We start from the raw sequence: 16,866 nt of genomic DNA, 5'->3' as shown, positions 1-16,866 counted from the left end.
AACATCTTCAAAACTCATGAGAACATGCTGAACTTGAAAGCAGTGGTGAAAAAAAAAATCTTAACTCAAGGTCCTCTAACTAGATTTCTCATGGAGATTTTAGCCTCATCTCATGGCCTTTATCAGTAGACATAGTATTTCTAAATGTATTAATTCATACTACATGAATACATGTAATAAATACATACATCATATTTAATATTTGTATAAACTTTAAAGATGTAATTTATATGATTACAACTGCTATATCATATCACCAATCATTTACTATTTGTTTATACTTGTTATATTTAAACATGTCTTTATACTTAAAGCTGTGTTACAGTGTGTTATAAATATTCATAAACATAAAACATTCATAAAACAACAGTCTTGTGATTTTTTTTACACCTAAAATATCACAAAAAATAAAAAATATCAGGACTTTCTCTTGCAGTTTCCTTATAAAATTTTAGATCTGTGTCATGGTGTAATTCAACAAACCATCAGCTGAAGAAAATTATTATTATAAACATTTTTGGATTTTAAAATGCAACATTACTGATTTAACAGAGAGTTATTTCAACTCAGACATCAAGAGAAAAAGTCCTCCATAAAGTCAGTTTAAATGATGTAAAGTGTCATCAGCATCTTGCACCTCCCACACACACACACACCCACCTCCCTGGGTGGCCCCCGAAGCCGGTACGACACCTCTGATGGGGGTGGGGGGTGGAGCTGATTGCATAATGTTCCTCAACATCTGACCAGTGTTGACACTTTTGGACGCTCTGTCTGTTTGCTGTTTTGAAGTTCGTCCTCAGTGCAGGTCAACAGGTGAGTTTCCTGACAGTCTTCACTTTGTTGTTTCATTTTTATCATCATTATTTTTTATTTTTTATTATTATTATTATTATTATTATTATTATTATTAGTATTTGTATTATGACCACCATAACGGTTATTTAGATTTTTAGCAGTAGCAGCTGTTGTTGTTGTAGTGATAATCATACTATTACTATCATGGGTATTAGTAGTGGCTGTGTTATTGTTTTGTCTGTTTATTCATTCATGTCGTGCACACACAGTGTATCCCTGAATGACTCTTGCTGACAGTAATTGAGAAAAAATGAATGTTTGGATACTCCATTACTTTTAAATTGCAGTCTACAGCTAACAGAAAGATGTGCTGCATATTTGCTTGTGATCAATACTCAGCTGTACTCCAACAACAACAAAACAATACCAAGATGAACCTTCTGACCCACTTTTGGTGTTTAAAAGGCGCTGGCCTTTGACAAACCAACGTAAAGATAACATCTAACCACAAGAAAAGCCACAGATCCTAAGAATTGCCTTATCTGTTGACCACAGGAGATTGTGAAGGTAATGATCCTCTGGACTCTGTTTGTAAACTAAACTACACATAGAGAAAATCTATAATCATGTGGTGGATTATTTATTGGCAGCGTCTCACAGACCAACATTTATTTTTCCAGCAAGTTTGGGAAACTTTTAACATAGGGGAAATAATAATTAGGAAACAAAAGAATTAGACGCATCCCTGCTGTGTTTTGTAGACGATCAGTTGATAGCAGCTTCAGCTGATGACGTATGTCAGGGCAGAACTTGCTCTGCGCCTGCAGAGTGAAGATAAGCAGCAGCAACCTGCCGCACCCTGCAGGAGGCACCTGCTCTACACTCAACCACTTATTAGCCCCTTAGAACGTTTCTGGCCTTGTTAACTATAATGTAATCTATAAAGTTCAGTCGTTCTCTAGTCATCGATATTAGTTTTTCTGTGAAGGTTTTGAAAAAACAACAAAAATAAATAATTATTTTACATATCATGAATGCAGTGATATTCATACTCTATGGTGAATAAGATCTTGAAGTTTTATGAAAGTATTTTCCTGTCTTCCATCTTAACTCAGAGTAAGAACAGCTGGAATACCATGGCTGCCTTTCTTCACCACTGCCCCTTTCTGAAGTCGGTCCCTATGCCAGCTCTGAGGAGAACTGGGACCTCCTTGCTGTCACTGGCCGATCAATGTCCCATCATCGTTCGCCAGATCAGCGTGAGCAGCCCAGCTTCTCTGGATGCCAAGCTGACCGTGTCACCCACCAAAACCAAGCCTCACCGACTTCCCATGCTGGATCAAAGGAGGCTTGTTGCTCAAACGGCCACTCAGGTGGCAGTATCTGTATCTAAGGGCTGCCCTTTTGTCAGCTCTCAGATCGGGATGGTCCGAGCCAGCCCTGAAGTGCAGGAGGATGTGCAACGAGGTAGGAAGAGTTAACCAGCTATAGCAATGCTGCAGTGAACTTACACAACACCAGAGTTACTGAACGAGAACTTTAACAGAACAAAAATTTTTCCAAATATCAAAATAAAGACAAAAATCCAGGACAAAATAGTAATGCAGTGCAACATCTTTCACAGGTAGGGTGACTTCTCTGCTGAGGGGTTTAAAGAATTCAATTCTCCCAGCAGCAGCTCCAACCAACACTGTCACCCTCCTCAAAGACAACATGGGTATGTATTACAGTTAAGTTGGTCTGAAACCCTCTAATACTTGCATTTTGTGAAAGTGAAGTGGTTTCAAGTCAAAACTATCATCCCCGCAGTCGGCCCCAGCTACGACTATGACCGCTTCTTCGTTGAGAAGATTGCTGAAAAAAAGAAGGACCACACGTACAGAGTCTTCAAGACCGTGAACCGGAGCGCTGAGGTCTTCCCTTTTGCTGAGGATTACTCCATCTCTGGCCGGGAGGGCTCACAGGTGTCTGTCTGGTGTAGCAACGACTACCTGGGGATGAGTCGGCACCCGCGGGTCCTCAGTGGAATCAGGTAAAATGAGACAGCAAGTTCTTCTATGACAAGTCCATGTCAAGTCTCAAGTTAGTCGTCATGAGTCCAAGTCGCAGCTCTTGTCAAATCAAGTTTCAAGTCCTCGAGAGCAAGTCCAAGTCAAATCATAAGTCTCAATTCTGATCATTGAAATAACACAGCTTCCCTTTCCTGCCTGTCACTGTCTTATTTATCTATTTACTTTGTTTAATTTCATTAATTCAAGATCATAGGTCATAATTTGGGAACTGAATGTTTTTGCTGTCAGGTCAGGCCTTAAGAGAGGCAAATGTCAAGTTAGTCAAGTCTTGCAGCAGTCAAGTCCAAGTCCAGTCTCAACTACTTGTTTTTATGAATCAAGTCTAACATGAGTCCAAGTCACAAGTCTCAAGTCTACAGCTCAACATTTGAACCATTTGTATTTGGATAATAGAAGCACATGTAGAGCTTTATCTGTTTTCACTTAGTTACTCAGGTTCCAAATATAAAACACTTTTATTCAAAACAAATATAAAAAAAAAGAAAAGACACTTTTCATGACATGGATTATGTGGGCCAGATGTTTCATCTTTTTGTCCTGCATGTCCTCAGAGATGCCCTGGACAAGCACGGTGCAGGAGCAGGTGGGACCAGGAACATCTCCGGCACCAGTAACTACCATGTGTCTCTGGAGAAGGAGCTGGCCCAGCTTCACCAGAAAGACGCAGCTCTGGTCTTCTCCTCCTGCTTCGTGGCAAATGACTCCACCCTCTTCACCTTGGCTAAAATGCTGCCAGGTAAATACTGACTTCTGACCTCTAACACATGGGTCAAATTAATAGATTCAGGTGATGACATTCATGAATGTCAATGTCACAGTTTTAAATTACATGTTTTTAAAATATGGTTTGTCAATTATAGTTTTAGATGCTCTGCAATTATAATAAAACATTTTTTTCACATTTCGTATATTATGTAGAAGAAGGGAATACCATCTGAGTGTTGATACTGGTCGGGGGGGTGTTCATCTCCACTGGTTTCATAGTGTGTTCACTGTCACTTACAGGATGTGAGATCTACTCTGATGCAGGGAACCACGCATCAATGATTCAGGGAATCAGGAACAGCGGAGCCAAGCGTTTCATCTTCCGCCACAATGACAGCCGACACCTGGAAGAACTGCTGAAGCGCTCCGACCCCAAGACACCCAAAATAGTGGCATTTGAGACTGTGCACTCTATGGACGGTGAGTCGACGATGTATGTGTGCATTTAATCAGAATTATGGTAGAGGGTTATAGTCAGAGAGACTAACATTTTGATATTTATTTGTAGTGTACATCATGGCAACCTGTATTGGACTGATCTAAGCTATATGATTAAAGTGGAATTGTCCTAGTTTACTGTATACTGATGGTTGTGTGGTTTATGATAATCACCAGCTGAATATTGTTTTAATAAGTAAATGCTCAAAAACGTAATATAATGAAAACATGAGCTATAGAAATCCCAAGAATTTCAATCATTGTCTGTTAAAGCAAGAAGTGGACCAACAGTCTTTCCCATACTGTGACAATAACGAAAGGAAATGCCACTAGAAATCTGTTAATGTGACTAATAACTCTACAGTATATGTATATTATGTATATTAAGTCAAATAAGCACCATCAGCAAAGCTCATAATCCATAGCTAATAAAGGGAAAAGCCAGGTTTGGAGTATTTGTATTTCTAAAACAACACAATACAATTATTCAGTCTACATTATCGGTCATTCATCACTGTCTCTCATGGGAGGAAATAGTCCTCCACTCCTCCTCCCCCAGTCTATGTCTCTGACTGATATTACACTGTTGACAGCTCCATAAAGCACAAAATAAAGTCTGAATAGATGACTGTGATCATATCAGTTAATTTCCAAGAGGATTCATTTGAAACACGTATAAAAGAAGCTCACTCATTTGATAGACGTGTTCTCTGATTTCTGTTTTTAGGGGATATTTTAACATATTTTTTTTTAATTATAAGAACAACTCTCCACATACTATATTTTCAGTACATTTTTCAGTACATTTCCAGCTGTTCGCCTATATTACACTGTTCTAATTATGTTATTCTCTTGGGGTTTTCAGGTGCCATATGTCCTCTGGAAGAGCTGTGCGATGTAGCTCATCGTTACGGAGCTCTGACGTTTGTCGATGAGGTTCACGCTGTGGGTCTGTACGGGGCCCACGGAGCTGGAGTGGGAGAGAGAGACAACGTTATGCACAAGATTGACATTGTTTCTGGGACCTTAGGTGAGTGTCTTTTGAGGAAATTCACAAGCTGTAAACTATTTTGTCTTGAAATGTATAATAAAAAATCTTATTTATCAAATAACTTGAAGGCCAATCTCACTCTCATAACTCTTACAACAGTTACCAACCATTATGTTTACCCAACGCCATGCTAAGAGGGGCAAGACAAACGGCTTCAAACCGTCATAGATTAATTGGCCTCTTCCTGGGAAAATGCCCATTTACAGCTATTTGCACAAACTGTAACTGGCATAATGCCAACGTAGCAGCAATAACACTCAACAAGCACGATGCTGCTTTCATGTTGGTTAAACGAGGACAGGAGAGGACCAGGCACTCATCAGAGGAAGCAGAGGTTTTATCAGCTGGGTGCCAGCTCCACTCCCACTCTGGTCGTACTGATAAAACCATCATCACAGAGGCCATGCTGTGTTGTAGCTTTATGACAACTTTAAGGCTTTGGGTAGAAATCCTTGTCAAGCACACATCAAGTGTTAATAAATCCTCCTGGATTACTACACTTGACTTTACAAAGCATGGTCGCAAGTGTCCACTTGGCAATAAATAAATAAACAAGCTTAATGAAATAACAAATAAATAGCTGGTGGTGTATCAATGCACAAAACGATTTAATGCAAAATCATCATCGTTTGTCACATTGTTTAATTTAAATAAAACAGTGAATTTAGTCTCACCACCAGCAGTTTATATAAAACAAATTATTTAAATAAAATATTATATGTCAAAAAAATGAAGTTAATCTCTAAATCTCATCTACCTCAACAATCACACACTCTATTCACTATATTTATTGAATTGTATTGAACATATGATTACACATTTTATTAAAAAATATTCTCATTTCACCAATTGACTACCTGAATGTGTTATTTTTTGTGAGAAAGGTTCTTTACTTTCATAAAAGTAGTAAAAGTGTAAAAATATATAATCACAACTCCGTTAAATTACATTAAAAATTATCATTTATAAAGATACTTATGTATTAAAAGTAAAAGTACTTATTATGCTGAAGGGCCCTTTTCCAACTGTTATGTTATTGTATAGGTTATTATTGTTATGTGTCATTATTACTGATGAAAAACTTTATATATTGCTGGGTAGTTTAATCTATAGCAATGCATCAAATTTTATAAACTCATCATATGGTTTGTATATAAAATCTTAATCTACAAAGTAACTTAAGCTGTCAACTGAATTGTAAAATGTAGTAAAATGTATAATATTCCCCTCTGAAATGTATTAGTATAGAAAAAGTAGTTGTACAAAGTGGAAATACCTAAAGTATTACTAAACGATGTTATATTTGTATTTCCTGTCTCCTGACCTCATCTCACCTTCTGTCATCTGTTACTGTTCCAGGCAAAGCCTTCGGCTGTGTGGGAGGCTACATCGCCAGCAGCGCCGCCCTGGTGGACACAGTGCGCTCCTTCGCAGCCGGCTTCATCTTCACCACTGCCCTGCCCCCGATGGCCCTGGCTGGAGCCCTGGAGTCTGTGCGGGTCCTGAAGAGCCCTGAAGGACAGGTGCTCCGCAGAGCCCACCAGAGGAATGTCAAACACATGAGGCAGCTGCTCATGGATAAAGGCCTGCCTGTGGTCAACTGCCCCAGCCACATCATCCCCATACGGGTATGAAGATGTAGCACTGCTGCTCCTTCCTCTACTATATTATTTCACTTTTCTTCTGACTTCTGTTAAATGATACATGCTAAACATCAAAAGACTTCTACCCTTAAATTATTTACATTAAAAAGTATTCCACCATAATAATTATAGACATATAACATTCCATGTTTGGTTATAATAAAATTTATGAATTTCAAAAAGCAATTATATGTAATTAAGTTAATTAAATTGTCATTTAACTTATACTAACTTGAATACTATTGTGGCACCATTTAAGTTGATGGTTCTATTTTAAAATACAAATATTAATACATATAATGATGTATGCTTTTTATTTTTAATCTACATGCTAATTTAATTATGCTTTTTTTAATGCATCAATGTATAAGCTGATTGTAATATCATCAGAAAAGTCTATAATTATTTCAGTAGCACACTCTGTACACCATAAATCAATTCAAACACAGTAATGGCTTTATGCTAAATAAAACCATCCTCCAAATGGCTAATGTCCCCTTTCATGGTCCATTTCCTAGGTGGGCAACGCTGAGCTGAACACTAAGGTGTGTGACACCCTGCTGGAGAAACACAACATCTACGTCCAGGCCATCAACTACCCCACAGTGCCTCGTGGTGAGGAGCTGCTGCGCTTGGCTCCGTCTCCTCATCACGACCCCGCCATGATGAACTACTTTGTGGGTGAGTGTGGGAATCCTTACTGAAATTAGGACAAAGTGATTCTGGTAAATGTCCAATCAAGATAAGCAGGGACAGTAGGTACAATGAGTGATTTATATTTGTCCTTTGCAAGTCTCTCTGCTTTGTAAACTTACTGTAAATGGGTCGGCAGTGCAGTAAGAATGAAAGAGATGCAGATCTTAAAATTGTCCCTCAGTAGCAAAAGCAACACTATAACCTCAGTTAAGACAGAGAAATAAATATTGGCATTTAATTTGTTATTCTTATAAATGTTTGTGTTTCATTCACAGAAAAACTCGTGGAGGTGTGGCAGGAGGCGGGGCTTCTGATCAACAGCCCGGCCACGGCTTCCTGCACCTTCTGCGACCGCCCGCTGCACTTTGACCTCATGAGTGAGTGGGAGAAATCCTACTTTGGCAACATGGAACCCCAATACATAACTGTGTCTGCATAACAGCGAAGCACATGTAGCGTCTCAACACAAGTTACACAGACAGTATATGTACAAATTTAATGCTACAATGTATTCAGCGTCATTTTAAATGATAAAGTCCTACTTCATGTGCATTAAGAATATTAATGAACTGACATTGTTCTTGACTTTTAACATTCATTGACACTTTCATGTGAGTGATATGGACTGGATTACAGCATTTATTTAACTTTTCCTGTATTTATGCTTACAAAATTGTGTTTGCTGTCATGGATATGATTAAAGAAAACTGTGCCTCTTCCAGTTTGAAAGCATAAAACCTGCACATTGGGCACTTTCTTAAATCTTATATCTAGGTGTGATGGTTTGAATTAAACAATACTATTTAAATTCATGTTGCGTGATTTCCTTCATACCGTGTAATACAACCATCATCTGCCTGCATTTGCAGATTATTTCAGTTACTGATCTTTCACTTCACTGTCACAGAGGACGTCTTTCCAACGAATGTCTGAATTTCCAGAGGAATTGGTTCCTAAAATAAATTATAAAAATGAATAAATTAAAATACAATAAATTTGTGGTATGGAAAATCTGTACTGTTCACATAATCTAATATTCAATATAGTGTTTTGCTGTTATTATAAAGATATTATCATAAAAAAACAATGATCTCATTGTTTGTATTTGCATTTAATTTGCTTTTGTTTGCTTTTTTGTTTTCTTTGTGATGCTTTTTGTAACTTTAAAAAAGTGCTGTACAAATAAAGTATTATTATTATTATCAGTATTATTGTTATTTAACATACACTGCTGTTAATCCTACATACTTAATTTGAACTGGGAAGACATGATAAGAACCGAAGCACCGTGTCCTAAAACACTGTGGAAGAGTCCTCGACGAGATAGATCGTTCCTCTACAATACAACATTTTCAGGTACAGGCACTACATCATGATGGCTACATCATTTAACCTCGGCTGGAGCTCTTGTGTCCTGTGCGGCTCTCAATCAACATTAGTTGACATTGCAAGGGCTGGCTACTTCTCGTTTGACCCTTGCCCTCAGTCTGCGGAGCTCTGCGTTCTCACTGTCCACAACAAGGCCGCATTCAATCAATGTCCAAGCTTTGCTGAGCTGCTGCTCCCCGTAGTGCTGCAGTGCCCCCCGCAAGAAGCACTCAGCCAGACGCAGCCTGCCCAGACCAGCTTCCACGCACTGGATGGCCTGGTCCCTGTGGAGCTCTAAGGCCCGGCTGAAGTCCTCCAGAGCTGGTCCTTCTCTGGAACACAACACCAGGCTGCGACCTCGACGACACAGGTCCTCCGCCCAGACTTGGGGGTCATCTGAGCCGCTGGGGTCGGATCCACCGTGTTTCTGGATAACTCGGTCTAGGTCAGCTATGGCCCTCTTGTGTAAGCCCAGCTGTGCAAGGCAAGCAGCCCGCTGGCGAAGATACTGGAGTCTGTGATTACCCACCGCTTGTATCGCCACATTCAGGAGGGTGAGAGCCTGATCCCACTGGCCAACTGATGACACACTGCTGGCCTCCTGTGCTGCTGCCTGTTGCAATACATATGTAAAAATATGACATTTATTTATGCATAAATACTCCTTATCTACAACACTTAAGTGAGATTATGGAAAGATGCTGTTGTCTTAACATTATTTATGTACTCCATCATCATACATTACGCATACTTCGCCATCTTTTCTGATCTTACTGTCAATGTTAAACATGAAATATTCATTATATGTTCAGAGAGAGCATAAATGAATGTCAGTACACTTTCATTTTCTTTGTTTTTGTTTTTTTAATTGCCAATCATGTTAACTTATTTGAAGGATACCATGACATCAAACAGAAGACATTAAATTAAAATTTCATGCAGGTGAAATAAGAAACTATTCTGAGAGTAGATATCAGGGACTTCAGAGTGTCACAGAGGAGCTCAGCTCTATCAGTGTGGAGAAGATTGAAAAACAAACACCACAAATTAGATAGCAAGTGTTTCAATTTCATAATCTCTTCAGCAAGTGTGTGAGTTTATTCTTCTATACAAGCCAATAAATAAATGTACTGACAAAACTCTCTTGAACAAAAAAAAACAATAAATCCTAAAGGCTCATTTCATTTTACAGCCTCAGTGAAACTGAATGTATTTTAATCAGAAAGATTTGTTTTATGTAAATTGCTCTGTATCTACTAAAAAACAGAGATGTAGGCACAGTCTTTAGTTCTGTTATGAGGACGTCTGCAGATAAATTGTAAAACTAACTTGCTGATGATGGGGGAATAAAAAATGCTTCCATAGCTCAAACAAATCATTTTGCCAATGGCGCTCATTTCGAAAATTGAAATCTATTATTCCAGTAGCCTTACCTGTGCCATGTGTTTTCGCTGATTGAACGGGATGAGGTCCAGTAAAAAGTCCAAACTGGATGGATCTTTCTCAGTGAGTTTGCTGAGCCTGCGAGCTGCGCTGCAGTAATTCTGCTGCCAGGCCTCCACCACACCCAACCTGGCCTGGGCCACTGCATCTCTTGGCTCCTGACCAAACACCTGGCTCAGATGAGCTCCTGCTGCCTTCAATTCACCTGGAGCAGATGGACCATAATAGCAGAAGTAAGGATCACTGTAAACTAGGTTCAATGGTTCTTTTTGTCAAAGACGAAACATCGAACAGCCTAATCCATAATCTCCTCACCAGACCATTTCCAGTGACATCAAGGATCTCACTGAGAATTCAAGCAGCACATTTTGGCAAAGTTCCCCTCTCACCTTTGGCTAAAAGTATGTCCACATAGAGGAGATGCCATCTGGGGTCTCTGCAGTCTGTCCTCATCAGAGCTCCACCGATTATAAAAGCCTCTCTGAGCTGCTCTTCCTGGCAGGGGACAGCACTAGTAACCAGGATGTCTGACAGACTGGTCCTGCAGAACTGATGCAACCAATCACAGACCAGTTTCCGTGCCTTGTCCTTGAGTGACAGGATGTCTTTGATGACTATGTCAGTGTTTATCTGAAGTGCTGCCAGGATATCATGAGTGCATTCCTACAGCATGGAAAAAGGCAGTTTGAATTTACATTTAAATGGAATAAACACATCTCCTGCACCAGACAATTTTATGTAAATTTACCTCTGTCGTATTCGAAAAAGGATACCAGCCCCCGAAATCTTGGAGATCCCATATGCCCAAATTATTGCAAATGATAGGAGTGTTCTCTTCTCTGCTAACATGAAATGCTAACTTTTGCGTCTTTTTTCCTGCCCACGTTGGTTTGCATATATATATATATATATGTGTAGAGGTAGAGAGAGAGTGAAAGAGAGAGAGAGTGAGAGAGAGAGAGAGTACTGGCAGTTTACAGATGTCACTAATATTGTGACACCTAAAATTACAGTTTTCAAACTGTTAACTTTCACTGCCAGTTGCAGCCACAAATATGTAAAGCTGCCTAGTGTAGCTCCAAGTCGAGAGGAGGCCAGAGAAAAAAATAAGAATAAAATCTACCACAAGGTGTTTACAAGGTTTTGAGACTAAAATGTTTTTTTTTAGAGAGGGAGTAAACTGTTTAAAATACAGGTTCTGAGTAATGGCACATTTTGACAGCGTTGCAACTCGAGAATACCTTTTGTTGGCTCAGCATGAGGTAGGTGAAGCCTCTTCCACAGAGGGCCTGAACGTGTTTCGGGTGCTCCCTAAGAATGGCACTGAAATCAAAGATGGCTGTCTTTCGTTGGCCCAGCAGGGCATAACACCTCGCTCTCTCCAGCAAGGAGTCTGCTGCCTCGCCACCTTGACAAAGACAATTACCTGATTGGTTTCACAATATTCGTATAATACTTCATAATATCATATTGACCCATTATCGTTTTATTGGATACTTCAGTCTTTATATATAAACAATGACTAATCCAAATATCCTGGTCAGTGACAAGTATGATATGTGTTGACAGGTTGACACTGACAGGTTTTTATTCATGTTTGTTGTCTTTTAGTTAAATCATATGGCTAATCTGCCTGCTACTTTTTATTCAGTGTTTGAAGAGATACTGAACTGAAGCCAAATCAATTCTCTTTATCATCCCTCTAATCATTCCTTCTGTCTAGATTAAAGGATTACCCACTATTACTTCAGTCAACAATGAGAGTCAGACCAATAACAAACATCAGTATCTTTCTTATCAATCAGATTCTAATCACCAGAAGCCATGATGGCGATGGAGAGATAGGCCACAGCCTCCCTGACAGCCCTCTCCTCTCTCTTGGCCTCCAGGATGCGTTTTGCAGCGGAGTGGCAGTGTGCCTGCAGCAGCGCCCGGTCCCTCTGTTGTGCCACCGCCAACAGGGGGCGCAAGCAGCTAGTATCACCGCACTGAATGAGCTTTTTCAGCAGCTGTGAGGAAAAGACAGAAGTGAAATCTTCATCTCCTTCACTATAAATGTCATAAAATTAATAAATATATTAAGCTACCTGACAGGAAATTCATAACCCTGCAGGCTATCTGTGACTATAAACTCTATTTATAAAAAAAATTGTTTGAAAGTAGAAGCTGTACATCTAACATTTTTTTCTAATATATTAATTAAATTCAAAAATGAAAAACAGTACAACTGATGATTTAATGCTGTATGCGCTGGTGGTTCTACAGGTGACAACTCAGTTTCAGTGTTTATCTCGTCTGCTGGTCAGCACTGCGATACTGCAGCTCTACTGTTGCACATTTGTATTTGTGTGCCTGAGGCTGGTGTGATGAGATTTACTGTGTTATATTTCTTACAGCACCAGCTTTGGCAAAGTTTCATCAACTCATATGCAAGTTAAGAAATCTAATTAGAGGGGGTGTAAATGAGTCCTTGTGGTTCTTTATTTCCTGAACGTGGGCACTTTGAAGCTGCGTCCAGAGAGCAATTTGAGTGAATGAGATTAACACAGGCCTTTCTCACTCCAGCTCTATGCCGAATTTAATTGGGTTTGTTCTGGACAATCAGGCTCCTCGCTCTGTTTTTAATCAGGCTACTGAAACTACATTGCAACATTGTATTAAAAGTCCTTGCAATACAGAAGGTGGCCCAAAAGTTTTTCATACAAATGTGTCCCTATAATTACAAGGACAGGATGATTAATTTCAAGAAGTTGTCGCAGAGATGAATTAAATGAATAAATGTGTCTGCTGCTTGTGAAACCACCAATGAAACATTTGCCAGATCTTCACCTGGCATGAAATGAAATCTTGGTGCCTCTGGACCTCACTTTGGGACCCACTGCCCTAAAACTACGTACCTGATTGGTGTCATAGAGAAAGCCCCGGTGCAGCTGCAGCAGGGCGAGGCGAGCCAGAACAGGTGCCCGAGGACTGGTGGGCCCGATGGAGAGCAGTAGCCGGTAGGCCTCCTCCACCCGACCAAGCTGGTACAAGGCGTCTGCTGCCAGGATCTGAGGCCCATCAGCACTGGGCTGCAGCTCCATCAGTAGCACAGCCAGGGACTGGACACCAGCAGGAGTCCTAATGCACAGAGACCAGGAACATTTAATGAGCTGAGAAAGTATGAATGAGAACTGTTATTAGAGCAAATATCATCAACTGAAAATGAAATTTATTGAGATGATGAGATTTTGGTGAAGTGATAGACCATTGAGCAAACTGTATGTGAGATTAACATCATACCCGGCTCTGTGGTTGTCTCTCTTTGATGGTGCCTGAAGCTGATCCCCCTGCAGTGGCTGCTGGGAGTTTTCACTTGAACTGGAGGTGGATCCGTGCTCTCCAGTCCCCTCCAGCATGACTCGTCCCTGCTCCAATAAAACAGTAATCAGCAGCCCCCGGCAGTTCCATGGCACTAAGCAGCGAACAGTCAGTGCTGTTTCCTGAGGCTGCAGCCTGCTGGCTGTCACATAATCTAGTGCTGTGAGGTAGTTGAAGCCGCCCATCATACGAAGAAGCCCCCTGCCACAGAGTGCCCGTACACAGCTGGATGGGTGGGGGGCATTGTGTTCAATCACAGCCTGGAAGTCTTCTAACGCCCCCTTGTGGTCATCATTGAGAAGTCGTGCATATCCACGAAGAACTTGCACAGTGTTCTGATAGCTCTGCTGACCTTGTGCAGCAGCTAGCTGACTACAGATAGAGAGGGCCTCTTTGTGTCCCCCTCTGAGAAGGAGACAGTCAGCCAGTCGTACCCGCAGCTCTCTGCCTCCCCCGTCAGGCTCTAAATGGCACAGAGTCCGTAACTGAGAGATCACAGGGTCCAAAAGTTCAACTCCCTCTGTGGACCGCAGGTCTGGACGAATGAGGACCCTCTCTCTGTAGCCAGATAAGCCCCTCTCTGCCTGCTGACGGAGATGGTTACGAGCAGCCACCCCTGTACCGTGATCTGTGAAGAGCTTTTGGAAATAAGTTCGAGCACAGGCAGGGTGGATCTCAAATGCCTCCCCCAGATCCCTGCAGGCCTCTGCAGTTCTCCCACCCGCTGAGAAGCAGGCAGCTGCTCGACCGGTTAAAAGTCTAGCTCTCCTCTCAGGTGTGTCTTGGACTGTATCGTCTATACTACTCTCTGACATTTGCTGACAATGACTTTGCTGCAAGACAGCAGAATACACCTCTGCACTGTCCCCAAACCTGCCTGTGAAAAACAAATGTGCTGCTTGAATTTCCTGCACTTCTCTGTTACTTGGTGAGAGAGCCGACAAAAACTCAGTCATTGTATAAGACTCAACGTCTAGCTTTTCCTTCCTCTTTGTTGTCTCTTCACACTCACTGTCAAACATCAGAGAGGGATGTATGTGCAGTATTTGGTCTGTGAAGGCTTTCACTATTTTGGGTAGGTGCTGAGCTTGTCTGCTCTTCACCAGTGTGACAGTTTCTGATTTGTTGCTCTTGTAAGCGTTGAGGTAAAGCTTTAGTCCCTTGACACTGTGAGGCTCTGAGAACAAGCACGCCAGGGCACGAGTTATCTCCAACACCACGCGAGTAGACCCCTCTGGATGAGGGGTTCGCTTCCCTTCAAGCAGAGCAGTGCAGCGAGCAAAAATCTCCTCACAACCATGCCTGCCACTATGAAGGAGAGACTCCATTTTGAAAATGGTGGCAGAAAGATTGTTGGGACAGAGTGTGGACAGAAACACAGCTGCTAGACCTTTATTAAGACCCTCAGCAGGCGGAGTCTCCCCATGACTGTCAAGCCAACCTTCTAGAGTAGAGATTACCCCACACAGGCTGGACAATTTTCGCAGGTGGGACACAGTGGAGGTGGCGTGAGTCCTGAAGGCAGACATGTAGAGGGAGGTTGCCCTCCCCAGCTCTCCAGCCTCAAGGAACCTGTCTCCATCCTCACATAGCTCTGAAACATTGACTCCAGGTCGAACCACAGCAGTCATGATCAGGCAGCAGACCCTCTGTCTGTTCTTCTCTCCTCAGCTGCTCACAGCGATGACATGATAGACGTCACCTGATGGATATAATTTTAAATTCATAGTTCAAATAGCAGTATTATCAATACTGCGCATACTGTATCAAATTGTCTCACAACAGGCCTTTTTCACAGCAGACATTTTGACTTGTCATAGTAGGAATCGCACAGGTGCCGTTGTTAATGTTGTGCAACAACATTAACAACGGCTCCTTTCTATTCAAATGTCCCAGTAAGTCATGACAGTGTCACAGTGAGCCAGCACGCACAATACCAGTACACTGAAATTGAAGCAGCTAAATGGAATTCAGTTCATAGTTAATTTTATTATTTACACCCGGGCTTTTCCTACTGTGACATGTCAAAATGTCAGCCTGTGAGTAATAAGCAAACTCTTCGCACTGAGATATCAGCTTTAGTATTCTGACATTAAAAACAATGCTGTTGTTGGTTCAATATTATTTTTACTGCTGATATCTGACATATTGTGGTACTGGCGTTTTGTGATAGTATGTGAAGTATGATACTGATGCAACTCCCAGTTTAGCAGCAGGATAAAGGTATTATGGTCCTGCTTTCGACCTCATTAGCCCTTTATAAACACTAGAATTGTGTTAAACTAATATTTTTAGGGTGGACATGCTGAATGTTGATTTTCAGTGACATTTTGTTTCTCACAAATGTTGACTGTTTCTTCTAAGACATTTAAATAGTTAATTCAACAGTGAGGATTTTATTGTAATATAGTATGTATTAGTATTGCTCAATTTAGGAATTGGTTTTTGGCCTCAAAGACTGAGTGACTCAGTTTATTGTTCAGCCTTGACATTTGATGAACGCGTAGGAGGCACTGATGACTGGACATTGATATATATCATGACTCAACTACTAGTCAAACACTGTCTCAATGTGGTCTCAACTAACTGGCAGGATTAATAAAATGTCTAATTTTAAAACGCCCCCGTGTGGGTGGGATTTTTGCTCTTTCTGACCCATGGTTCACCTACCTGCTCCTTTTGTTGCCCAAAGTAGATCCACCGACACTTGAACAATCCGTGACTTTTTAAAGTCTGAATAAGAAAACCACTCACCGACACGGTCAAAGTCGGTCAGCTCATTTTCTGCTGCAGAACATCCCGAGAACAGAAAACCTGGGCCCCATTTTTGTAATTCAATAGCTCTCCACTCAGAGTTGCCAGGACAACACGGTGTGTCCGCTAATACCTACAACAAAAACTGTAGCTCAGTTTTTTTTAAGTAAGCAGCAGATTGGAAAACAGAAAAAACAACAAGATAAAAACAAACCAGGCGGAAAAAGCTTCATATCCCGATATAAACGCTTCCTGGCTCTGTCTGTTCCTCCTGTTGTCGGGATGGGACGGTCCTGGTGAGCTGTTGTCCTCTTGAGCACAGCTCTGGTTGCCATAGAAACCACTAACACTCGTTTTAGATGACCCAGAGAAAAGGTCATTTTAATAGGTTATAACCATTAAAATAAATAGCCAATTAAAATTACCTTTTACTGTCTATATAAGTTGCGTGTACGCTCAGTTATCAGTGGTGGAAGAA

General features: G+C 41.0%; 2 protein-coding genes across 5 annotated transcripts; one reads left to right on the top strand and one right to left on the bottom strand.

Moving 5' to 3' along the window:
- The first annotated feature begins 712 nt into the window (after positions 1 to 712).
- alas2 (aminolevulinate, delta-, synthase 2) lies at positions 713 to 8,275 on the top strand. Of its 2 annotated transcripts, XM_044352053.1 has the most exons (11): positions 733 to 816; positions 1,264 to 1,365; positions 1,914 to 2,265; positions 2,423 to 2,515; positions 2,608 to 2,830; positions 3,422 to 3,606; positions 3,876 to 4,055; positions 4,939 to 5,103; positions 6,484 to 6,752; positions 7,286 to 7,448; positions 7,739 to 8,275. In XM_044352053.1, exons 3-11 carry the CDS (start codon positions 1,935 to 1,937, stop codon positions 7,900 to 7,902), a joined length of 1,773 nt encoding a protein of 590 aa, XP_044207988.1. In that variant the 5' UTR covers positions 733 to 816; positions 1,264 to 1,365; positions 1,914 to 1,934; the 3' UTR covers positions 7,903 to 8,275. The 2 variants fall into 2 exon arrangements, with proteins under 2 accessions (XP_044207987.1, XP_044207988.1); XM_044352052.1 differs by lacking the exon at positions 1,264 to 1,365 and having other exon boundaries at positions 713 to 816.
- Positions 8,259 to 16,716, bottom strand: ttc34 (tetratricopeptide repeat domain 34). Of its 3 annotated transcripts, XM_044352050.1 has the most exons (9): positions 16,603 to 16,716; positions 16,305 to 16,521; positions 13,557 to 15,336; positions 13,172 to 13,394; positions 12,091 to 12,283; positions 11,516 to 11,682; positions 10,664 to 10,937; positions 10,265 to 10,479; positions 8,259 to 9,444 (listed from the first exon to the last, which is right to left on the bottom strand). In XM_044352050.1, exons 3-9 carry the CDS (start codon positions 15,263 to 15,265, stop codon positions 8,899 to 8,901), a joined length of 3,327 nt encoding a protein of 1,108 aa, XP_044207985.1. In that variant the 5' UTR covers positions 15,266 to 15,336; positions 16,305 to 16,521; positions 16,603 to 16,716; the 3' UTR covers positions 8,259 to 8,898. The 3 variants fall into 3 exon arrangements, with proteins under 3 accessions (XP_044207985.1, XP_044207984.1, XP_044207986.1); XM_044352049.1 differs by having other exon boundaries at positions 16,389 to 16,716; XM_044352051.1 differs by lacking the exon at positions 16,305 to 16,521.
- Between the last annotated feature and the right edge of the window lie 150 nt (positions 16,717 to 16,866).

The sequence above is a fragment of the Thunnus albacares genome, chromosome 5 (genome assembly GCF_914725855.1).
Source record: "Thunnus albacares chromosome 5, fThuAlb1.1, whole genome shotgun sequence".
NCBI classification, from domain to species: domain Eukaryota; kingdom Metazoa; phylum Chordata; class Actinopteri; order Scombriformes; family Scombridae; genus Thunnus; species Thunnus albacares.
This window is presented reverse-complemented; position numbering and strand designations above follow the sequence as displayed.

What these genes read in the sequence shown, in the direction of transcription:
- ttc34 (XM_044352049.1), bottom strand. Translation starts at nt 15,265, where the DNA reads ATGACTGCTGTGGTTCGACCTGGAGTCAATGTTTCAGAGCTATGTGAG. An exon ending in CATCGCCATCATGGCTTCTG is followed by an intron (nt 11,683 to 12,090) that starts GTGATTAGAATC and finishes GTCTTTGTCAAG; the next exon opens with GTGGCGAGGCAGCAGACTCC. An exon ending in GGACATACTTTTAGCCAAAG is followed by an intron (nt 10,480 to 10,663) that starts GTGAGAGGGGAA and finishes CATCTGCTCCAG; the next exon opens with GTGAATTGAAGGCAGCAGGA.
- alas2 (XM_044352052.1), top strand. Translation starts at nt 1,935, where the DNA reads ATGGCTGCCTTTCTTCACCACTGCCCCTTTCTGAAGTCGGTCCCTATG. An exon ending in CTTGGCTAAAATGCTGCCAG is followed by an intron (nt 3,607 to 3,875) that starts GTAAATACTGAC and finishes TGTCACTTACAG; the next exon opens with GATGTGAGATCTACTCTGAT. An exon ending in CATTGTTTCTGGGACCTTAG is followed by an intron (nt 5,104 to 6,483) that starts GTGAGTGTCTTT and finishes TTACTGTTCCAG; the next exon opens with GCAAAGCCTTCGGCTGTGTG.